At 32.7% G+C, this 25105-nt stretch overlaps 4 protein-coding genes across 12 annotated transcripts; 2 read left to right on the forward strand and 2 right to left on the reverse strand.

The window, feature by feature from the left end:
* Positions 1-97: 97 nt before the first annotated feature.
* Positions 98-3984, reverse strand: LOC143916403 (rhodanese domain-containing protein CG4456-like). 2 transcript variants are annotated; one of them, XM_077437501.1, is made up of 5 exons: positions 3786-3984; positions 3419-3520; positions 2656-2799; positions 1031-1190; positions 98-961 (listed from the first exon to the last, which is right to left on the reverse strand). In XM_077437501.1, the coding sequence occupies exons 3-5, from the start codon at positions 2783-2785 to the stop codon at positions 907-909; spliced, it is 345 nt and encodes a 114-aa protein (XP_077293627.1). In that variant the 5' UTR covers positions 2786-2799; positions 3419-3520; positions 3786-3984; the 3' UTR covers positions 98-906. The 2 variants fall into 2 exon arrangements, with proteins under 2 accessions (XP_077293627.1, XP_077293626.1); XM_077437500.1 differs by having other exon boundaries at positions 3419-3984.
* Positions 3064-8488, forward strand: LOC143916402 (rhodanese domain-containing protein CG4456-like). Of its 3 annotated transcripts, XM_077437499.1 has the most exons (6): positions 3066-3112; positions 5879-6008; positions 6117-6281; positions 7542-7748; positions 7822-7984; positions 8116-8488. In XM_077437499.1, exons 3-6 carry the CDS (start codon positions 6209-6211, stop codon positions 8168-8170), a joined length of 498 nt encoding a protein of 165 aa, XP_077293625.1. In that variant the 5' UTR covers positions 3066-3112; positions 5879-6008; positions 6117-6208; the 3' UTR covers positions 8171-8488. The 3 variants fall into 3 exon arrangements, with proteins under 3 accessions (XP_077293622.1, XP_077293625.1, XP_077293623.1); XM_077437496.1 differs by lacking the exon at positions 5879-6008 and having other exon boundaries at positions 3064-3112; XM_077437497.1 differs by having other exon boundaries at positions 5879-6281.
* Positions 8077-10838, reverse strand: LOC143916400 (uncharacterized). 2 transcript variants are annotated; one of them, XM_077437493.1, is made up of 6 exons: positions 10737-10838; positions 9911-10602; positions 9686-9827; positions 9149-9336; positions 8778-9021; positions 8077-8700 (listed from the first exon to the last, which is right to left on the reverse strand). In XM_077437493.1, the coding sequence occupies exons 1-6, from the start codon at positions 10748-10750 to the stop codon at positions 8517-8519; spliced, it is 1464 nt and encodes a 487-aa protein (XP_077293619.1). In that variant the 5' UTR covers positions 10751-10838; the 3' UTR covers positions 8077-8516. The 2 variants fall into 2 exon arrangements, with proteins under 2 accessions (XP_077293619.1, XP_077293620.1); XM_077437494.1 differs by having other exon boundaries at positions 8078-8700; positions 9917-10602.
* A 2916-nt stretch (positions 10839-13754) lies between these two features.
* On the forward strand, positions 13755-24845 carry LOC143917206 (uncharacterized). Of its 5 annotated transcripts, none has more exons than XM_077438680.1 (17): positions 13755-14076; positions 16098-16172; positions 16259-16422; positions 16509-16660; positions 16734-16965; positions 17047-17327; positions 17404-17572; positions 17648-17797; positions 17967-18084; positions 18193-18338; positions 18769-18908; positions 18979-19173; positions 19253-19387; positions 19462-19643; positions 19792-19971; positions 20710-20786; positions 23438-24845. In XM_077438680.1, exons 2-17 carry the CDS (start codon positions 16100-16102, stop codon positions 24269-24271), a joined length of 3228 nt encoding a protein of 1075 aa, XP_077294806.1. In that variant the 5' UTR covers positions 13755-14076; positions 16098-16099; the 3' UTR covers positions 24272-24845. The 5 variants fall into 5 exon arrangements, with proteins under 5 accessions (XP_077294806.1, XP_077294807.1, XP_077294808.1 ...); XM_077438681.1 differs by having other exon boundaries at positions 19795-19971; XM_077438682.1 differs by having other exon boundaries at positions 19462-19541.
* Positions 24846-25105: the final 260 nt, after the last annotated feature.

Consider the following 25105-nt stretch of genomic DNA (forward strand, 5'->3'; position numbering starts at 1 on the left):
AAATTATGTCTCGATGCCAGTAATTTATTTTTATTCAGTACTTTTTAATTGTGAGTTAATGAAATAGGCTTGTTTTAATAAAAGGAGCATATTTTTAGTGGGTATATTTTTACTCCCAACATGATCATATTATTAATACTAATCAGTTAATATCACATACATATATACATACTGTTGATAACTATTGTAGTAAAAACTTATCAATTGAATATATTTTTAAATTTTCCAAAATGTTTTAAATTATTTCGTATATGCAAAAAAATAACCAAATCTATTTAAACTTTGAAAGCCAAACTTAAATTCTATGAAATAAAAGGCACCTGACAATAATTTTATAACTCTCACCTTTGGTCAACCACGAAATATGTATCTATGTAGATATAAGCTATAAAAAAGAACATATAAAGAATATATTTTTTAATAATTAAAAAAAAAACTAAATTTATTATAGAAATTTATTTTAACCATTATCTAAAGCGTAAATGATTAATACAATATAATAGAAAGACAAAGCAATTATTTTAGAGTTTCCAATTGAGAAGTGAGCAGATGAATGTGATATTTTCGTTGATTGTTTTTTACAAGCTTTTTATTAGTTTTTTTACTTTATCTTTTTTTATATATATGTATATATATATATATATATATATATATATATAAACATTGATTTGTATCCCTCAGAGTTTTCCAACAGAATTAATACTGAGATTAACATTACTATGAATATACGATATTTTACTCTGTTAATTATTATTTTTATACTAAATATCTTTATGTTGCTATATAATACCCATAAATTCATATCAATGATTTATATAAATAGGATTGTATCAAGAATATAAAAAAATAGAGCCTTTAAAATTTGATTTTGCTTTTATTATTATTATGATGTTGTGTTTTGTAGATTTATTTTCCATTCTTGCTAGCCCACTCCAACCAACTTCCAGCGTAATACTTGCAACTATAATTTTATATTTTATATAATCTACGCAAAGTAATTTATTTCATTTAATATTCCTTGAATACTTACTTTTTATACCCTTCTTTTTCTAAATCATTCATAATGATTTCTGCACGTCTTCCTGATCGACATGTAATGACAATATATGTGTCATTTTTTGGCTTCTCAACATTATATTTTGCCAGAAAATCTTTCTCTGCAGCATTGAGTTCCTTTAATACTTGATTCACTAAAATATAAAACTGATAAAAAAAAAGTCGCACCTAATATGTAATTACTCATTAAATCATATGAGAATAATTTTATTAGTGTCATATTTATTTAATAGTTTTGGACCATTGTGGCATTACAGGAAGAACCTAATGCGCCACAATGGCCTACATTTGAAAAATATATAAAAACATGATATAAAAACAAGTAAACTGTAAATAAAGGAAAAAAGCAAAAGCAGAAAACATGGTAAAATAAAATTACAAAAAAAGTAACAAAAGGAAAATAATACATCATTCAGAGAGAAAAAAAAAAATAACAAAAGTGTAAAAATTAAAAATAAAATCCATAAATCCCATTCTTTGTTTACACTGATCAAAATTAAAATAGTATATAAAAATGTACAAAAGAGAAAGAAAAAATAAAATAAAATAAAACAAAATATGAATAAAAAATAAAATCACAGCGAGGCCCAAATGGAAGAGAGTAGATTAAGATTCCACTCATTCATCACATTCAAATTAAGAAAGTAATGATGAGCGCAGGTTACCAGATAAATATGTTAAGATAATATCCGACAATCTACGCTCCCCAAGGTGGAAAATATCACATTCAGGGACAGCAGCAACGATTTCATTGAGAAGTCGAATAGCTCTTGGAATAGGAGCCATTCGAAAAAGAACTGTGCGAGCAGCAGGTACAACCATTAAATGATGATGTCTACCACGCACATAATTATTAGGGACATAAAGTCCCAACTGTTCCAGCAACAACGGGCATGACGTATTACCACGCAATAGCTGGAGAACGAAACGAATTAACGAGAAGTTTCTCCGAAGTTCAAGGGAATTATACCCAAGCATGCCCAAAAGGAAAGGAGTAGGATAGAGATATGGGTAGTACCCATACTCTTTCTTATAAAGAAAACGAAGAAATGCTTTTTGCACTTTTTCTATAATAAGAGAGTAGTTTGCTTCGTGCGGATTCCACACAATTGCATTATACTCTAGCTTACTTCTAACAAGCGAGTTGAAAAGCAAGCGAGAAGACAAGGGGTTGGAGAATAATCTAGCATATCTCAAGACAAATCCAAGTCGACGAAAGGAAACGTCAGCGATTGTCTTGATGTGGTTGTGAAAGGTGAATTGAGGATCAAAAGTGATACCCAAGTCGACCATTGATTCCACGCGCTTCAACAATACGGATCCAATGGAATATCCGTGACAATAGAGCGAATTCGCACGTCCATAACTCATAATAGCACATTTACTAGTATTCAGTTCAAGCCCTAAACTGGAACTGAACTCTAAAACAGCGTTAATATCAGCTTGAAGGAGAGAGGCTTGCCTCTCATCCTTAACAGCAAAGAATAGTTTAACGTCGTCAGCAAACAAGAGACATGAAGCATTGCGTAGTACTTTTGGGAGTAAATAATTTCATATTTTTCAAATAAAAATATATATACGAGAAAAGTAAAGACTTACTGGGAATATTTAAACTTTTGGGAATCAATCCAGTTTCTTCAATCTCATTTACTTCTCTAACATCGATCAATATTGCCCCTCCATTTTGTGAAATATCCAAAACCTCTTCATAAGATACAGTGCGACTCATATTTAACAGTTAATCTGACACACATAAATATAACAGTATTATAAAAAGTTTCACAAAATGTATACTACAGAATCTATTTCATAATAATAGTTTAAACGAAATTTGAATGCAAAGCACAGGTAAAAGTTAGCAAAGCAAAACCGATCGGAAGAATGTAGGAATATTGCCTGAACCATTAGCGAAGTGAAACATATGTTTATGTAAAAGTCTTGTAAAAAATTGCTGCTGGTTTTGGACAAAATTTGACCTAAAATATGTTTTGATATCTACATATGTATGTAGTACTATCTATTATCGCAGTCACGCCAGTTCAGTTTGTTTGTTATGGTTAAATATAACTGGTTAATCTTTATTGTCTAACTATCTAATCGTTTTTAATCTGATATAAAAAATCATTTAAAAAAATAACTTTTTACAGTACATTAAACAAAAATCAATCAAAAAGTTTTACATTTTAAATTGTATTTATTGTTTTCCTTTAATAAACGCCTACATAAATTAAAAATAAGAAATATAATCTGAAGAGAGTTGAATATCCAACAAGAAAACAATTTTTTCCCGTGAATTAAATTAATATCAACTCACTAATCAAATCACTAATGTGTTTATATCAGAAGCGCTATTGCGTCTTACCTGTATATCCACTAGATTGGCTTTGCATGAAATATGTACACTCAAATCTCTTACAAACATGGTTGCTCAAATCAGTGCTTTCCAAATTTAGTGCCTATTTTACTGTCATTTGTAAAATAATAAAAATAATACATTATTCATTAAAAATATTGACATGCAGAAATAACGTCAACGACAAGAAACCAAGAATCATAATAAGCAAATTTTTTAGTATATTAAAACAAAAACTGGTTATTCATTATAATTTTAGTAACCGTGGTGCTTACAAATTATTATTTTATACGTTTTATTATTAGAAAGACAACAAGGAAAATATAGCGATTTACTAAATTAAATATGTTATTCTAAATTGTGAAAGATGACTTGCAATTGTGATATATAAACGTGTATTTCGTAGACATGTTATCAATGCAATATTGATGATGTATTTTTAAAGACATTTTAACTGCCCAATCAAAAATATTGATCATTGGGGATTAGGTATAATCACTGAGCCATTTACGATGTATAATTTATTTGTATATTGATTTTACAGCGTGCGCAATTTGGCTTCGATGTTTATGACTAAGCGATTTTCAACTACGTAATAGAAACGAAATTCGTTTAATTTTAAATATATCTAAATACTTTTTACAAGGCTATTCTTATTCTTTTAGAATTATTTAAACAAAAATCTAGCACGTACACATTCCCCAACATAGTAAAATGGTTGTAATAAACAACACTGAAAGAGATTAGGGGTCCCAAATATTCATAAAATCAATTATATATTTGAATATCGAATATGAAATTAGTAAAATATTCGAATACATTAAATATACTTTCTTGAAAAATAATTCCACATTCTGATCGCTTAGGCATGGATGAAAAATTGCTCTTATTTTGTTTTTTAAATAAATAATTTTGGAATATTACTACATATTTTATAAAACAATGAAATTCACTTGACAATACTTTGTTATGTCTTGATTTTCAACAAATAATTGTAAAAGTAGATCACTTAATGTAATATAATAAATCCACGTTCTCAATTTATAATTAGTAGTGATATATTCATTAATTTTTCTATTGGTGTTTTATATTGTTTATATGTAGATAGGTAGGTAGTTTTAACATTTTTTTTTCATATTAAACAATTAAATATATTTTAAAGGTATTTGAAAAAAATTTGAACGCATGCGGATCGAACACAAGACCGACACATTTCTTTTAATTTTTTTTTTATTTAATAACTTAATACGCCAACAAACATGCGATGATATTTCAGTTAGGTGATTACATCCCAAATGTAAATCGCTACCAGGATAACCGCCGCTACGAAAATCGCTCGAGCGGATCTCTTGTCGCACGAAAATTCGTCATTCAAAATTCACAGGAAAATTACCGTACATAAAACTGCCCAAATCTCGTGAAAAAAAACATTTGTATGACAATTTTCCTGTGCAAAAGGAAACCGCGCGAGCGATTTTCGTAGCGCCGGTTATCCTGGTATCGATTCACATTTGGAATGTAACCCGTTCATCGATATCTCGGTTCGGTGATTACTAGTCAAATGTGAACCCTAAAAGTGGTCACGAGAAATCTGGTCACACCCTAAAATCGGTCAACCAGTTTTCTCGTGACCAATTTTAGTGTAACGGGTGATCACGTGTGACCGATCTAGAGCGACTGGTTGTCCTGTGACTGGTTCACATATTTTTTTTTTTGATTTTTTAATGCTTTTTATTATTACGAAATTATGTTCACAATACATCTTATATCTATTTTAATAGCTACTGATCTACTGATCATTTTCTATTTTACAATTTTAGTTTAATTTGGTTAGTAATCACAGTATTATATTATTCTAATGTTAATCTAAAGCATAATAGGAAAAAGAGCTCAAAAACCTATTTACAATCCTTATAAATGTTCATAATACATCTAATACATAATATTAATTAAAGACTCTCTAAAGTCGATGACCTAAAGCAGATTGTGTTTAGGTAATCTGTGTTTATACCTGAAGGGTATAGACATTTTGTTGTAATCACCGAGACTCTTCACAAGTGTGTTAGTATGGTTATTAGTGATTCTTTCATAGAATCTACTGGTTAGTTTGTTAGTAATGTCAGTAACAAACGGAATATTATATATAGCATGCAGTTTTTTCAGGTTAGTATATATGGGTGTATTATAAATTATTTTAAGGGATTTATTTTGTATTACTTGGAGCTTGGAAAGGTTAGTATTCGAGGCGTTGTTCCATACAGGTGAAGCATAGGTTAATAATGGTAATATGAGCGCGCGATATAATTTTATTTTATTTAGCGTTGATAAAGAACTATGGCGATTAAATATTGGATATATTGAGGATATACCCCCCATCGCCTTGCATTTCGCTGCCTCAATGTGAGGTGCCCATCTCATTCTTTTATCAAACGTTACTCCTAAATATTTTATTACTGACTGCCATTTCAGACTTTCTCCAGAGGGGATTTTCAGATCTGAACTTGGCTTATGTTTTCTAACACTAAAGAATGTTCACATATGACTAGTAGTCCGTTTACCGATATTTCATATAATACAACGCTAGTAGAATTATAATATTGTACGTAATGTATTGAAATAACTTAATAAAATTTGCTCGGTGTGAATAATCCAATACAATGATTACAATATTCAACAATCGTCTACCTTATCCAAACTATTTCGATAGAAGTCGAGAAATAAACGCACAATTTTATTGTGCAATAAAGAGGTTAAGCCGGTGACAGCAGACGTGCTGTTTGAGTATCGCTGGATATAATAATGTTCACAACAAGGTTCGCTGCCTTCGCATCGCCTCGTCTCTTCCGGCTACCTTGTCGATTCATACAATTCGGTAAGCATAAATTGCATACAACAATCATAGGTATAAAATACTTAATTAGGTAACTGCTGATTCAGATTTTACTTGACATTTCATGATAACCAAATTTGACCCATCTTGACATACGCATGTATGTACATACGATATGATATAATAATTGTTTGGAACTAGTGCTGCCATCTTTCTTTAGGCATGCATAAATAATAATTAAATGTTTAGCTGGACTCGCTAACTATTTTCATCTGCGTGTGTTCATTACAAACCTCCTTTATGGTTCACTTACGATTACAAAAAAAAGGTTGATAATAGTATTTGAACCATTTTTTGTGGGCAAAATAAACTTGTTCATGGATCTCTGGACATGAGACTATTGCCTTGGATAGCCTGAAACATAGCTGCTATGTACTTCCTTAATGGTTCTTGATCTGAGCTAGAGTTCGGAGAATGAAAACTGTCAATACATTCAAACATCGCCCTCTTGTAAAGTAAGCTAAGCGTTCCTTGTTTGCACCCCTGCCAACCTCTTTTTAGCCCTACCTCTTCTCTTTATTGCGATTTCTTGATCATTCAGGCTACCAATCGGATCAGCCACACTTCTTTAGTTATCTTCTAATGCTGAATCCGTATTCGGACGTAGGCAACTACCATGGGCAGACATCGTTTATGGCACGTGCGAATTCCGCCCTATAATGGGCAAGCGGAAACAATTTTTCGAATCCGAGTCTCATCCATGACCTGATATTCCGTAGCCAAGAGAGCTTCTTTCTCCCAAGCCACCGTTCACCTTCTATTTTCCTCTATGAGTTTGTAGAAGGTTCTAGTAATGACAATAATGGCACCCCTAGCCACTCTTGAGTTTGAATTTTTTTGCATTGTGTCGTTGATATTTCTACGAAATTCAGGTAAACAAACATATCCCCAGGAGGACTAGTGGTTTCGGTAAATTCATTTAAAATTTGTAGAATTATGTAGCTATATGTATTTTTCATTTTTGTCAACCCCTGGATGGTGAAACCTGGTACGCTCAACACCCCTCGCACCTGTCTTGTGACGCCACTGATGATGACATAGTATATTTTTCGTATTTGACTTTCTTCATATCGTCATCTATGTATTTATATTGCTATAATGAAGCGTCAATAAATTGAGCATGTAATTTTGGTTTAAAAAAATGCACGATTGAACGGTCTCTTCTCAAGTTATACCATTGAATATGTTTCTTGCTAGTTAAATCTTTTAATTTTAAACAATCCAATGTTTCTGAATTTGCAGAAAAAACACCTCAAACTGTAACTACTCAGCAATCTACAACAAACTTTCCTAAAAGAAATTTTTCCAGCAAGATGGCAGAAGATAAAGTGGTTTTGTATGACGACGTTCTTACCTACAAGGATAGAAAAGATGTGTTGTTGATTGATGTAAGAGATCCTCATGAACTCCAGGAAACCGGTCAAATTCCCGCAAGCATCAACATTCCATGTCAGTATGTTTTTGAGTTATCTTATATAAATACAAACGGAACCAAATTGAACACCAACAATTCTATTTACAGTGGCTGATCTCAGTAACGTTTTACAAAATACTAGTGCGGCTGACTTTCAGTCTAAATATGGGAGAGAATTACCTGACAAAAATGCAAATCTAGTGTTTTCGTGTAAAATGGGTGGAAGGGCCAACAAAGGAATGGAAGCAGCTCTGAAACTTGGCTTTACAAAGTGAGTAAAAACTAATAAATAAAAGTTTTATTACTTTTAACATACCTGAAAAATAATTTATAATGTGATAATTGATAAATGATAAGCAGAATGCAGAATGCAGAGATAACTTTTTATTATTATTTTTACAGTGCTAAATTTTATAAGGGTAGCTGGCTGGAATGGTCAACGAAACAACAATCTTAAATCCTTTGGAAATTTATCAATATTTGTGAGATTATGCTATTAAAATAAAATGTATCTTCTTAATAGAGTTTTTTATTAACCTTTAAATTAAACAAATTTAATTTATTTTATTATGACAATGATATAATTAAAAAAAAAAAATTAAAATGAGGCTGTTTAATTAAAAATTTGATAAATTTAATCATCAAATTATGTCAGTATTTATGATTCTTCTAATAATAAAACATCGTTGAACAAATTTATATGCTAAAATAATTACTATACTATTAACTCTAAAAAATTTCATAATATTTTTGATCTATTTATTTAACAAAAACAAAGTTTATTTAAGAAAATTCTTATTGTACTAATTATTATTTCCCTTATCTTTATCAGCCAGTTTTGCTGAAACCATTTCTCGAAACTGGGAAAGAATCATATTTTCTCTCTTGGTTCTTTCTTCTTTACTGAACATGGCAAGAGCTCTTTTTTCATCTGCAGAGTAGATTTGATTTTCCTTACGTATACGTACAGCTTCCATTCGCCGATGCCTGTAAGCATAAATAATTTAATTTTAAATCCGATATAAAAGTAAATTGAGGGATTAATTAATTAATTATTAAGTTACCTGCTTCCACTCATGACATATCCAACTGATTCATATTGTGCAATTTCATCACTCGTTAGTCCAATTTCACCTCTTCTAGGTATTCTTTTACCTTCTGCAACATAGGCGGCCATCGCAGCACCTTCTCCCGGAAGTAAAGCATGTCCAAAGTCTTGGTGGTTAAGTGAAACTTGTGCCTTCTGCACAGGACCGATTTCTCCGCCAATTTCATCATCTCCATCAATCATACTTTCAACCGATTCTTCTAAAATAAAAATTTATATTGAAAAACATGTAAATCATTCACTTGTTGAAAAAACCATTCACATTATAATAGTAGCATTTAACTGTGGAAATAATATTATAAATAGTATTGAATAAAAACTACTTACTTCCCTTTTCTATCCAAACTTCACTATCCGAAGAATCAGAAGAATCATTTGATTTTTTTGTCTTATCTTTTTTCCTCGCTTTTTTAGCCTTTTTTAATTTTTTCTTTAATTTCTTTAACTTCTTTTTAACGTCCTTAGAAACCTTTTTATTTTTCTTTGAATCTTTTTCGGAGCCTTCATCATCAGATCTGTATGACGAAAATTTATTATTGGTAAGATATATAAATTATAATTTGTATGTTATAGTATGAAATTGAATTCAAATTAAAATAAATAAGGTATGAAATAGTATTCGCAGGCACATTCACATTCATATAAATTTTATGTAACTTTGCTAATCTATTACTGATTTCGAATCGATTTTTTTTTGACACGTTGAATTAAAGTATTTTATATATGTATGTATTGAATACTTTTCCTTAATTAGAAATTATTTCTTTAATCGACACTTAACCTCAATTATCAATTCCTCTCGAAAACCATCTGCTATATATAAAATAATGATTATATTTAATAAAAATTGAACGAAAATCATACTCAATTCTAGGAGGTGAATGTCCCCATAGTGATTGAATTCCAATACTGCCTATTTGTTCTCGTTTTTCTCGTCGGGCATCATAAAATTCTTCTTCTTGAGATTTAAAATGCCTAGAAGTATTGTTTCTATTTTCATTGAATCCTAAAATGTAAAAAATGCTCATTAATTAATTTGTTTCTAAATTCACAAGACTTAGAAACTAAAAAAATATTATGTAATATAACCTCCACCTCCATTTCTATTGTCATACTGGTATTCTCTTTGAGATCGCCCATCTTTTGAATTAATTTCATGAAATTTATCATTTGGCCATCTATCTTGATCTTGTTTTTGAGTAGAAAAACTTTTTGGTTCTGTTTTCTCGTTATGATTTTCATTTTTCAATGTATGTTTATGCGTTGAATTTGACCTTCTGCGATGTCGAGTATTTGATCTAGATCGCCGCCGTGACTTTGAGATTGATCTCGACTTCCTCCGATTTCTTAAATTTGAAGACCTCGGTGATCTCGAAACGGATCGTTTACGAGATTTCGAGGTTGATTTTGATCTTCTGCGATTTCTCGGTTTTAAAGACCTCGGGGAATTTGAACGTTTTCTAGAAAATCGTCGATCATTGATTGGCAATTTTGACCGATAATCTGGTGACTCTAATCTCCTTTTTGGAGATTGTGAATGTCTAGATTTTCTAGGCCTGGGTGATTTGGAACGAGTTCGAGACAATTTTGAGTGATCTTTCGAATCATATTTAGGCGAATGTGATCTGCGCTTCGTTGATCTTTTGATGGATCTCGAACGACTCCTGGAGTTTTCTCTTTTAATATTCACTGATGGGCGCTTATATTTTGAACTTTTCTCCCGAGAGGGCGATTTTGATGAATCACTGTGTCTCTTTGATTCATTTTTGGATTTATAATCCCTTGAAATAAAAGAAAATAATTTTATGAAGTAAAGAATACCAATCTTAATAACAAATAATATCAGGGGATATTATTTTTTTGAATGTAAGATAAAATTTAGTTGTAAATAAAATAATAAAAATAACCGTCACACCTGGCATCTCTCATACTCGAAAACCAATCAAGATCATGAAGCCTCAAGCCTCACCCAGCTGTCAAAATACGCACCGCGTGAAACTTAAATCATACAAAGTGCAGCCAGATCTTGTGTCGATTCAAAAAGCCAAAGTTAGTCACTATATATAGAAAATATATATTCTTTCCAGGGTTAATTCGCTTAACTGATTTTTAAATTAATTTATTTAAGACAATGATTTAATTTAAATAGATCAACTAAAACAAATTCAACAATAAAAAATTTCAAATACATTATATTTAATGTAAAATTTTTGCATGTGAGTGAATTATTTGCAAATAACTTGTACATATATAGATCACTGGTGTCAATTTAATTAGAGATACAAGGTCAGGGAAATTGTGGGTTTTTTTTTCGATAATAAACCAGAAATTTAGAATGGGAACAAATTCTGACTATACTACAACATGGTCGAACCTGAATTGCTATCCTGCGATCTGGACTCGATTCGCCCATGTTGGTAGATCTCACTTTACTTCCTTCCACCCGTCATATTGGCAGCGTTAACACTAGCGGTGGATACCGCGGTATTTGACGGCGTGGAAACATACAGCGTGTTCCAATTTTTCACCAATCCGCGAGCCGCACGACGGCCTTGTAACCTTGTAGACACATATTTCGTCGCTTGCAGACAATTGAGTCAGTTAGAAGCCAAAAGATCAGAAGAGTGGTGAAGACCAGTAGTATTCTCGATTAGTGCCTACTGATAAACTGATGATGACTGGGAGTCAACAATGCTTAACTAATGCTGCATTTAGACGAGGCCAATTGTTAAGACATTCCATCAGATCCACAAAGAAAAAATCCAAGCCTTGGTGTAATTACGAACCCATTACATTTTTTTCATTACACATACGTAAGAAAATTTTGTTTATGTTTTTAATTAGTGCAAGCTGTTTTGTTTTCCGGGTTTTTTAATTATTAGTTTTTGGCATAAAAGTTAGTCATAATTAAAATATTATAAAATATAACTCGGGCCCGTTTAGGGGCCGGATTCTAATTATTAGCATCAGCTGGTACCCCCCTCTTATTAGGCCTGCATTCCACTAAGTCAAGCCAATATTGGCCTCGTGTAAATGCAGCATAAGACATTTCATTGTCTATAAATTCCTATTTACACAAGGCTAATTATACCTTGGCTTAATAGAGTATCTAAATAATAAATTAGCCTCGTGCAAATGCAGCAGAACGCCTCCAAACAAACGGCTGAAACTGATTGAATCCACCCTCGGCAAAAGTAAAAAAACTTAACTATTTGTCATTCCTGGAAAAAAAGAAAAAAAATTGTTTTGTTTAAAACGAGGCCAACAGAATGTATTGTATAAAACGGTGTAGCGTCAAAGAAGCACAAGACAAAATTTTCTAGACAAAGTTTGCTAGTGCTTGCAATGATTGAAATTCCCGCATATAATATTTATATTTCTATGCTTCGCGCTGTTTCGACACTGTCCCGTTTTGTTACTGAGCCCTATAAAATGGCTCGGTGATTACTCGGTAAATATCTGGCACCCGAAAACTTCATCAATCGCGAAATATTGTACTAACAAGAACTCGAGTGCCAGATGTTCCGTGATCGAGATTTTAGGACCTCAGCACACTTGCCGGATCGTCCGGTAGCAATTCCGGACGATCGCGGCCGCATTGAGGGGCGAAACTGCAATCTGCCTCGATCGTAACAATTTTTAAAATTTCGTCCCATGCTCGTCTCTTTGCCGTCCTATCACTGTAGCTTTTGTCTTTCAAGTCCCAAAGGCATACTCTACTTTGGACTTTGTAGGCGGGGTACAATGTGTTGACCGTATCCCGGCCTAACGAAACACTGTTGTGCTAGTTTTATAAAGTTTTATTGTTTGCCTATGGTTGTACAAAGGTATGGTATTTGTGGGCAAAAGTATGTCGTTCAGCGGTCTCTGGATATGGTAGAGTGTCGCTGGCTCGGCATTCAGCTATGTTCAGAAGGTCTCTGGATGCGGCAGTGTGTTGCTGGCTCGTTGTTCGGCTATGTTCGGAAGGTCTCTGGATACGGCAGTGTGTTGCTGGCTCGTCCGGCTGGTTGATCTTCCAAGTCCGCGTAGTGTAGTGGTGGCTGGTCAGGAGCTGTATGTTGACTGGTCTGCTGCTGTGTGTCGACGCTTGCTGCTGTGGGTCGACTGGCGTTGTTTGGGTTGTACCTCCTTTTATAGTGTTTCTGGAATCGCCTGACCGATGGTGGTGGTTTGTTGATGCGTAAGAAAGGAATGCACTTTTGTCGAGGCGTAGAATTTTCTGGAACGCTTGATGGAAGTGGTTATTGATGCGTACGAGCATTTAGTTGTTGATGCGTACGAGGGGAATTTGCTTTCGTCGAGGCGTAGTATTTTCTGGAATGCTTGATGGAAGTGGTCGTACGAGCATTTAGTTGTTGATGCGTACAAGAGGAATTTGCTTTCGTCGAGGCGTAGTATTTTCTGGAATGCTTGATGGAAGTGGTCGTACGAGCATTTAGTTGTTGATGCGTACAAGAGGAATTTGCTTTCGTCGAGGCGTAGTATTTTCTGGAATGCTTGATGGAAGTGGTTGTACGAGCATTTAGTTGTTGCGGAATATTCTCGAAGGATTTTGATGACGATGACGACGACGAGATTCCTACAACTTCAAAAATGAATCGACCGGTGTCGAAAATCGTGTAGTACTACTCAAGCTATACACGAATGCGCGCGCCGGCGACCGACTGACAACCGCATGCGGAATTAAATCATCCGCAGAGGCCTGCGGTTGGCACGACGGACTTACGGGCGGTCCGCATAGTGTGGCGGCTATCGCTCATTTGTATGAAAACGGACTTATTACTGGCGTACGCAACGGGAGAACCGCACCGGGCGGTCAGGTAAGTGTGCTGAGGAACTTAGTGACTTGCGCGAGATCGCTGTTTGCGGAAAATCCATTTACCTGTAAAATAGCGTTGTCGCTGTGCCTGGCGAAAATGAATCAGCGAACAGCGACGTCGTGCGGTGTGTGTGTGTGTGTGTGTGTGATGATCGACGGGTGTCGGTGTTGGTGTTGGTGTTGGTGAGAGCGAGAGCGCACCAATCGACGATCCGAGATCCGCACTCTCAGGAATGCGGTGAGCGGCGACTCCCCTTTCGAGTTTCGAGTTTCGAGTTTCGCCCCAATTGACTCGCGACAGATTCCCCCGTTGTTCTCGTCCTCGTCCTTTGCCTTCTTCGACAGCCCCGTCCTTCCGAGCCTCGATGACTGCTGGAGTCAAGGACGCCCACTCGTTTGTCGCATTCCAGATTGATCGCGAATCTAATTCTCGGTGAGACATTCAGACATTCCTTCCTGGTCAATAGTCGATGCGATTCGCACACTGCGCTCTATTTTTTTTTCTATATTCATCTCGATTTATATCCGATCACGGATAATAAACAAAATGTCACTTTCTCTTCCGAATTTATATTTATATGTAATCCTATTCAAATGAATTGTCAAGAAATACAACACATGTATATATTCTTGTTTAGAGCCGTGGATAAAAATACATTCACAATCACGTTACAAAACTGATGGATCGTAGTAATGGATTTTGTTTTGCATAATGTACTAGATATGGGTTTTTTTAAGTGACAACTTATGTGTCGTGTTTATATGTACATATGTACAATATTAAAGCAAACATATGTTTGTATCAACAATATGTCATTGTTTACTGTTGTAGTTTATGACTTTTCTTTTATAACACACAGGCTAGTTATATTAAGACAAATTACATTCTCATTTTAAACTAATTTTTTTAATAATTGATGAAAATAAATGTACATGTGATTAATATCTCGTTCGGCTATTTATACTCTCGTTTGCATTGCTTATTTTTGTATGTGAATTTGTCAGGGTTGTTAAGTTGTTTAAACAAACACGACTCAGACTAAAAATTCAGAATAATTTTTTTTCCCATTAAGTTTATATATAAATTTAATATAATAATATAAATTTTTATGGACTTTTGATATTATTTATTTAGTTATATGTATATGAATACATTACATATAACTAGGACTATGGAGTCGGAATCAACCAATGGAGGAAACATCGGTTTTTGGCTAAAACACATCAAAATATGTACAATTGAACGATTTTATTTATAATGTAATTTAAATTCATGGTTTTTATAAAGAAATTATCCTTTTTATTATTTTTTTTAATTAATAGTATTACGGTATGTGTCAACTAGAGCCTCTAATTTTATGGAAACAATTGGATTAATAAATTAAAATTGAATAATTTCCATATAAAAACCATGAATTTAAATTTCATTATAAATAAAATCGTTGAATTGTACATATTATGATGTGTTTTAACCAAAAACCAATGTTTCCTCCGTCTCATACTTTTTTTTATTAAATTGATTTGTTTGTGTATGAAATTCATACGCACATACTATGAATGTACTTACTTTTTATTTCTACCTATTTAATTACTAATAATTCGCTAAATTGGGTTAAATGTCAATTTTCGGTGATTTTAATTTCTTTAATTTTTTTATATTTGGTGAATTTTAATCAGACTTCATAGCCCTGCATATATATTACTGAAAAAATGTATGCATTAGTCGAATATTAGGCCTCTTTTTAATTTTAATTAACATGAGAAAAAGACAAAGATAGATACATTGTATCTCATATATGCATACATTGGGTATTGTTGAGTCACTCCTATTTAGTCATTCAATATTCTTATACCTATACACATTATTAAATAAACAAATAAATACAACTTAAACGCGAAATTGAAGTCAGAGTCGTTCGAATTCTTAACGACTCCAGCTAAAAAATCACCACTCCACGACTCTAACTCTGCAGCCCTAAAATTTATATTTGAAAACATTTTGAATATAGTTTTCCTTAATAAAAATGCCGACGGAAGTTTTCAAATGAGAGAGTGAAACGTCTATTTTATTTTCGGTTGACCTTCCTTTGCATTGAAAAAACATGTCGTTAAATAATATTGCTTACATTTTTTTTTTATAAAACACCTTTATATAGTGACTTTGATTATCCAACCTATGTAAATAGAACTGATGAGTTAAATAATACAAAGATACAAATACAAATCTGTAGTAATTGGCTCCTTTCATTGTTCAATATACATACATGTGTGAATCAGTGTCAATTAGAAAGCCTTGACTCCTCCGCTATGTATGACTCATTTTCTTAAATGTGCCACTTTCATCCTCATTCTACATATATTCCGATTTCATTTTAATTCCATAAATTTCGTTTCTGTTCTAAACTCCAAATAATTGAAACTACTATTATTTATTTTCCTGTATATGTTTGACAGAGATGAGTTCTCTCCGCAATACAGGACGATTTTTGCAATACACCAACAATGTCCAAATGGCCAGGAAACAGTCAGGTTGTTGATAAAATTCTGCATATTCCAGTAAATATATATATATTGTTAACTTTTTCTTACTTTGATAATTTCTTGTTTTAATTTAGCTCCAGGAAACTTTCCTCAAAGTTTATCTGGAAGTGAGACCGATGTTTCGACGTCAAATGAGAATTTGTCAAACGAAGAAAGATATGTCATAAAGCACACGACTAGAGTAGAACCGCAAGGTCAAGAAAATTTACAAGATAATTCTAATCGAAATTCTTTAAAGGTAATTGCATCACAAAATTGGAATATTGAAATTTTTAAATGTATCCTGTATTAACTAGAGTTAATTTACAAAAAAATCTATTTTAGGAATCTCTACAGGGTAGTAGCAACCGAAGTTCTTTAAAAGAATCGATTGGAGGCGGACCAAATAGTAATCGTAGCTCGTTAGATGTATCATCATCGTCTTATAATACTCTAATCATTCATAATGCTGGCCAAGATGACCCGTGGACTGGAAGGTAATAGATTAAACAGTATAATACACATTTTTCATTTTGAATATTTTATCAAAGTAATTTTCGCTTTTTTTAGATTATCCGGAATTAGAGATCATCCTTCTAATGTCTCAAATCATAGTTCTAGCCAGTCACCTAGCTATCATTCAATGATTGGTCAAACAGAATGTAAAAAATCGAGTGGAATTCCACTCGCAATGAACACATCTCATAAAGACCGGAATTCCTTGCCCAGAAACAGTGGAAACTTTATGGATGTTATGTCAAACCAAAGAGTATACAATTCTTCATCAGAACATGGTGTTCAAGTAAATAATAATAATATTTTGATAATGTACATATTTATTTAGTTGTGATAATTATTATTAAATATGTATTATTTATTATAGGAAATAACAGAAATACCAGATGACTATCTTAATCAATCATCAGTTTTAAAACATCTCGCAAAAGAAGTTGCGCAAAGTCCTACATCTAGATCGCCGAGCGCACCTCCTGCAACTCCGCCAACACCATCTGGAGACAGAGCCTCGCCTGCTGCTGTATCAGCTTCTCCTCGACAAACTGCCACACAGGGTGCCATTTCAAAAGGATTAACTGGTGTAAAAGCGAGAGGTCGACTCAGCAAAGACAAATTGAGCCTATCTTATTCCCAACCCGATTTATCAAGGTATATTGAATTTATAAAAATTCTTCAAAATATAATATGTAATTTTATTGATATAGTATGTATTTTTTCCACATAGTGTTGGAGTAAGACCTCTTCCCGGTGGCAGTGAATCTAGCTGGTTAGAAGCATCTGAATTAGATGAGATTGGATGCTACACAGATATGTTGGATATGTTAGTTCAAGAAAACGCCCAATTGAAAAATCAATTAGATGATGCTTGGCAAAAAATCGCTAAATCTCATAAGGTAATTCGTTTTCTACATCATGTTGACAATGAAAAGTTCAAATTAATTGCTTCAATACAAATTTTCAATTTATAGTTGGAGGAGGAAGTATCAAAAGTCCATAGAGCTCACGAAGAATTGGTTGGGTCGTGTGAAAGACGTGAACGCTTAGAGAGAGCAGCCCGTGGACGTCTTCAATCGGATTGCCGCCGACTGCATGATGTCAATATACGGCTGCGTGATCAGGTTAAAGCTTCGTTGCATAGTTATTTTATTGCAATTACGAATTACGAATTAATAATCTATAACATAAGAATAAAAATAAATAAATAAAATTTAAATCAGGTTTATGATAATATGTTTTATTTATTTGTATTTTGAATATATTGTTTTGATATTTAAAATTACTCAATAGATTGAGCTTCTTTCTGGCCAAGTTATGAGACCGTTGGAACCAATGTCAACTGCTACTGAAACATTACGAAAAGAGCTACAGAATAGGGAAATGCTAATAGCACAGTTAATTTCTCAGAGTATGTATATAATATATCTATTATACATTATTACTACGTAAACTTGGAAAATAATTTTACAAAGTAAATAGAGATATATTTTTATGCATTTATACACTTTTTTTTTAGATAAGGAATTAGCATGTACGAAAGAGCGCCATGAAATAGAAATAGCAGCACAGAGAGCAACGTTACAAGAACAGCGTACTCACATTGATATTTTAGATACTGCTCTTACTAATGCCCAAAGTAATGTTGTGAGGCTTGAAGAAGAGGTAATGATCATCAAGGTTATTTTTAAACAGTTTTAAGTTACTAGAAGTTACTAATTCATCGGATAGACTGTTCCCTATTTTAACAACTATTTGAAAAGAAGGATTCTCTAATTATTTTTGATCAAAATAATTAGTGTTATTGTTAAACGTAAGGTTTAACGTAGGGCAATTGTAATGGTTATTTATAATTTTATAGACTTCAATCAGATCACCTCTCGATCTTCTCGTCTCCAAAGTGGACAGTTTAATTATTTTCAAGTTTGCAAGGCATTTTTATAATTTTGTTGGACCTTTTCTAAACGTACATCTTTTTTTTAAATTACGGTTCCAAATGGAATAAGCAAATTTTAGTTTTGGTTATAGGTTTTATGTCATAATTATAAAAATTTAAGTTTCATTATAAAATGTCATATCTATGTATCGATTGTAGTGTCGTCACGCTCAAGGGTATATTGAGCGTGTTGCACAACTTCAACGAGCGTTAGCATCCCTGCAGCAAGCATCGGATAGAAGAGAATTGACCGAAAGAAAATTAAGATCACAATTGGAAAAAGAATTACAAAATCAAAGGTACAACTATATACAAGAAGTTTTGTTGAAAATAAGAATGACAAAGTAATATAAATGTTGAATTTCTTAGGTCACGTGATGGTAGTCTAGGACCTGGGTCAGGTGGAAGCAGTGGTGGAGCAAACGAAGGCGAATTGCGTAGAAAATTGCGCGAGCGGGAAGAACGCGTGCTTGCATTGGAGGGAGAGTGTGCTAAATGGGAACAAAGATACCTCGAAGAATCGGCTCTGCGACAAGCTGCAATTGATGCTGCGAGCATACCAAAGTAATTTAAAATTTTATGTACATATATTATTATTATTTTAGTCAAAACGTGTGATAAATGTCTGTATATGTATATTTAGAGATGCAAAAATAGCAGCACTTGAGAAAACTTCCCAAGAGACAGAAAGGTTAATGGCCGAAGCAAGAAATGAAAAAATTCGTCATATGGATGAGTTACACGACGCTCAAAAGAAGTGCGCAGATTTAGAAGGACGGTTAGTTGACACGACTCTAGTAAAATATCAATTCCTGTTTTGGTGAAAATTTCAATCTTTTTTTTTTTGTATAGGTTGAAAGAATTGGAATCGAAAGTAGCTGAACGAGATGCTATGATAAAAGTTCTTCAAAAACATACACAAAGTCAAGCAGGTACTATTTCATATGCAAGTGATGCGAGTGACTCGCATTACAACACACACACTCACTCTCATACTCATTCACTGAGAAATAATTCCAGCAGAGAGGAATTGGGTAATTAAATTTTTGATTCGCCTCGTTTGAATTGAATTGCCTTTTAATTACATAAATGTAGCCTAACTCTAGCTTGGTTTTCTCATTTGAAGTGTATTTTCCGTTTAATTTACTATTTTACTATTCAACACTTTTTTAATTTAAATAGTAGGCTTTGGTGCTTCTTCGTCAGCAGCATCGTTTTCAAGCCAAGATACTGTGCCGATGTATCATCATTCTGTTTTGACTCATTTACCTTCAACTCACAGCAGTAATTCACACGCTGGAATGATCCCAAAATACGGTTCTACCGCTAATTCTCTAAATAAACCTTCAGGAAACGCAGCAGGTAAAATAATATTCGTATTACATTATACAAATACATATGTATATAATGGGTGCCCACTTAATTTCTCAATGAGGTGAGCATTCATTTTTTGAATGTCAATTGACTTATATTAGGTCGTCCCGGAATTAATATCGTTTTTCATAGTAAAATTCAAACTTAATTTTTTTAATTATTTATAATTTATCATGATATATATCATCAAGAGTCAACATTGGATTTGCGATAATTCATCAAGAGTCAAAATTGGATTTGCTTCGATATCCACCTTTAGAGGTGCTTAATCCTCTTGAATCCGTCCACTTCGAGGCTCGTCATCCAAGCTAAGATTGCCCAATTGAAATTTCTTAAACCAACGTTAGCACTTCCTTACATCCAGTATATCGCTGTATATGTTGCAAATGAATTTTGAAGCCTCTACGGCACTTTTTTTCGCGTGAAACAACAATAACATACTACTCCTTAAATGAACTTCTGATTGATACGTCTCTATCATTTTTTGTGGATGGGGTACAAAAGTTTATTTTGTTCAAAAGGAATGCAACGAATCCAGGAGAAGAAAAAAAACAGAAGACACGTCTTCACTTGTCAACGAACCGAAAGAGATTGAGTCAAAATTGCATATTACAAAAACGACATTAATTCCGGGAATACCTAATATATTTATGTGTTTATTAAGTTTTTTGTTTGTTATGATTGTGAGAAGATGGGATGTGACGGAGAGTTTTTTTTTTTTTCTAGATCCAACTAGTTTTGAAGGCAAAAAGCGTACACTCGATGATCAGTTGGCTAAGCTTGACAGTCAACTGCTGTCTAAGGTTGGTGTCAGTGTGGTCCCGCATGGTTTATCCTCGAGCGGTGTTATGACGCATGGCATTTCGGGTGCTAGTGTTGTCTCCCTCAACAGTGCCGTTCCTTCAACCACCAGTTCTGCAATTGGTTCACATGCATTATCTAACCCTGGAGGCGTTTCCGCTCACAACATGAATTCGCAGTCGATAGCAATGCGTAACCGTGCACGCATGGCTAGTTTGTCTGCAGGCTTAGATCGCTTAGCTAACACTTGTCCTACTTCCTCCTCCGAGAGTGAAACTTTTTATTAACAAAGTATTTAATATTGTTTTGTTTTTAAGTACTCAAAACACTAATGGTTTTTATTAATATTTATTTTATTTAATTTTAATGTTTATCGGATATATTCAATGTACTGGATTTCTGAAGGTATTTAGGAAGTTAACTCATTTAATGTGTCGATAATTGCAATACATTATCCGTTATTTATTAATTTATTTATTTGCATCAGGCATGCAATGAAATCTCAAAAGTATTGCCAAAATAAAAATCTGACTTGAGAATTTTCATTATGTGTATGTAACTATGTACGCAATCAATTTACAACATTTTGAATGCGTATTTTAGACACATTTTAAGTTATTATGTATATATGTATGTATGTATTAATACAATTGAAATTTTATATTTTTCAAGTAATACGCACAAAGTCGCGAACGCCTTAAAATACTGGTCAGATCTGATTTTTTTTTTTATCTGTATTAAAGAATTTTATAAATAGTTCCTCAGTTTTGTGCCTTAAATATTTTAAATGTATGTTTAAAAAAAATGGAAATTCATTTTAATAACTTTACATAGTTAATTATTTACTGTTTGATATTTATAGGTGTATGTAAAATTTATACTCACGATGCTGATTTTAATATGTTAGTCATACTTATTCTGAAATTGACTCACATCACACCCATTTTTAATGAAAATATTTTAAATTGTGGGAAGATTTTGCAATTGTATGACATTGTGATTAAACAATATATTGTTTTATGTTATTTCGAACTTTAAACTTTAACAAACTTAAATTTATCATTCCATTTTTCTAACTTTAATTTTTGTGTTATTGTAGTATGCATTACTTTTTTTTTACTTACATATTTAAAAAAAACATACATAAATTTTTTTTATTATATAATGAACAAATTAATAAATATTAATAACAACCCATCAATATTTGGATAAATTTGTCAATGAGAATTAAATTAAGTAGATTTTAATGTGATTTGAAAATGAAATTTTACTGCCATCTTTATTTATTTAGCAGCGCATACCAAACTAGAAGTGTTAAGTTGAGTATTTATATATAATTATATGTGTGAAGAGTGTATGTATGGATGTTGCTTATATTAAGGTATTTTATTTATAAAAGATCTACACATTTTAGGGCTGGACCCATGCATATATTTTTTTATTCTAAATGGTATTTAATTAAATTTTTTCCATAGTTAAAAAAATACGATGCACACATGTTTGTTATAGCACACAACTATAACAAATATTGGGTTAATGCAATATCCTCCTAACATGTATTAACATTGAAGTGATAAATATAACTTTTTGAAGAATGTGTTGCACAACTGCATTGTTTTTATATTAGATTATAAAATAGAACAAGTCAAGTAGTACAAACTGGTTGAATTTTAAAATGATGACGAGGAAGTTTGAATGTGCCTACATAAACATGAATAAAATGCATACATAGGTATGTGTGCTATGAATTTAATCATTCCTGTGCCTTTTATACAAATTTTTGTTTGTATCATGGAATTTTTATATTAATAGATATTGTGTTATTTTTGATACTACTAATTTTTTTGATTAAGTATTTGTATACATACAATATTACTTGAAAAATTCCTAAAGTGTGCTTATATTAGCAATGCTGATAACCAAATATTTTTCAATACTTTCCTATTTCTGATATATGGAGATCTGCTTTATTTTTTATATGTATTGTGCTTTTAATATATTAAATAAATAATGGCCGAAGATATACTTCTTATTATTTCCCCATTTCTAAGGGGTAGAGGGATGATGGTTCCAGTTTTGCTATCATCTGATATTGATATGCTGCATAAACTCTCGAGAAAAAAGTTCGATTTGTTTGATTTGAAAGGTGAAAATCCCACCAAATATACAAGAACATATGTATACATCCACACCTTTTAATCAATTAAATGTGAATAATAGAGATTGACTAGAATTAATATACTAATTTTTGTTTATCTACAGTTTTTGTGTGTTGGTCTTTTACTAAATAAATTAATATTAATCTTTTATAAATCTATTGATCAGTAATTCCTCTTAAATTATACATTTTATGTTGTTTTTATTTTCAAGACAACAAACGAACCTATGCGTATGTATGTAGTTAAATTAGTTTTTCCAAAAAAAGGAATTTATTTAAAAAAAAATGCGTTTTTAAGTAAATTTTGAAAAAACAATGGTACATATTATGAATAGTCTTGATCCATATAAAGAAAAAATCATCTTGGTGAGAATATTGCACATGAATACATAAATGATTCCATTTTCAGTAGCAACTACACACATGTATATCAATGAGATATACCCATTGGTCATTGTACTTATATCGCAATAATCTGTGTTTTCCCTGTTTTAGCGTGGATTGTGTTGCTTTCCCGCATTCTCTGGAGCAAGTACTGGACCCCGAAAAGGCAAACTGCCTAAACCTTTAGCCGGTCCATCTGGTACTGGCGCTCTATTTGAACCTGGTTTTCTTGGCAATCTTGTCGTTCGACCACCTCACGATCAAGGACGTCCAGAAGAGATAATGTTGCTCGAAAAACAAGGTCTTAGCTCTCAGCAACAGAGAATGCAAGATGCTGCCGAAAGTGAAGCAAGACGTTCTGGTTCATTACCACCATCCAGCCTACCACGTCCACCCAGGAAACCTTCCATAAGACGATTCGGAGAATACGGTCGTCTTAGTGACACAGAAGTGAAGAAGAATAACGTCGATGATAATGTAGAAATGTCAACAGTGAATCGCAACGGTTCTTCAAGGCCCCTTCTTCCGCCTAGACGTTTAGGGGACTATGGACGATTGAATGACGACTCTACCAGTCAAAGATCTTTGCGCAAACCATCCGTCAGATCTGGCACACCATCAGTGCCTGGATCTTCTTCTCCATCCACTTCTAATTCGAGAGAATCGCTAATGAAAGGCATGGAAATGAGGAACAACTCATCTCTGAGTGACACCATCATGAAGAATATGTCTATGCCTGGCAATTCTTCAAGGGAGTCTTTGGTAAAAGGGCCACGTGATTCGGGGGGTTCCACCACTATGAGTGACAATTCTGCCAGTTCACTCCCACCCCCGTCCAAATTACAGGCTATGTACGCATCCTCGAGAGTTCGCCGTGGTAATTCACTGAGCAGAGAATCGAAGAGCAACGACCGAACCGTCAATAAATACAGAATTCAATTCTAAAGTAGGCCAGTTGTCTAAAGAAGAATCGAAATTTTGCAACAGTTTCTTTTGATATATACCGTCCATTTTTATCTGCAATCAAATTAGTTTAGTATTTTATTCAGTATTAAAAAGTAAACACCACGTTTGATGTGTTAAATTTTAAATGTGTCATATTTATATAAAATATGAAAAAAACCATGTTTGTTTGCTGATACCACATTTTTACCAAAGTATGTATGTGCCAAATATTAGAAAAATGTCACAAGTATGTAAGTATTATAAAAATCATGACAGGTATATTTGTTTGTGCTTAAAATTGTATATCATTATTATGTGTATTCTTAAAATAACAATTGAATTAAATATTTTATAAGTCATATAGAAAATAAATAAATTTACATCATAATTATTTTGAAACGTCTATTTCCTAAATTTTCATATTATGTCACTTATAAAAATCATAGGTATGTACTACCAGTTATCTCAAATATAAGTTAATATAATAATTAGATCCTACATATATGTATGTACATACATAATTGAATTAAAATCCAGTATGTCTGATCAAATGGTGAATTACAAAATCTTCATTAAATTATTCAGTGTTTTAAATGGGTTTAGATTAACCTTAACCTTTTCCATGTCAGGTAAGTAACTGCTGAACTTGGCACTTGACAGCTTTTTATGTAAGCACAATCCGGTCACGAATACTTACACCTAATCAATAAGAGAATATTATTCGAATATTTGAAATTATCAACTATGGAGGACAAATTTTAAAAGATTTAACCATGATTAACAATTCAATAGTTTGAAATGATTTTAGTTGGCAAAAAAAGATGAAGTTTAGGC

The sequence above is a fragment of the Arctopsyche grandis genome, chromosome 9, assembly GCF_051622035.1.
Source record: "Arctopsyche grandis isolate Sample6627 chromosome 9, ASM5162203v2, whole genome shotgun sequence".
Classification (NCBI taxonomy): Eukaryota; Metazoa; Arthropoda; class Insecta; order Trichoptera; family Hydropsychidae; genus Arctopsyche; species Arctopsyche grandis.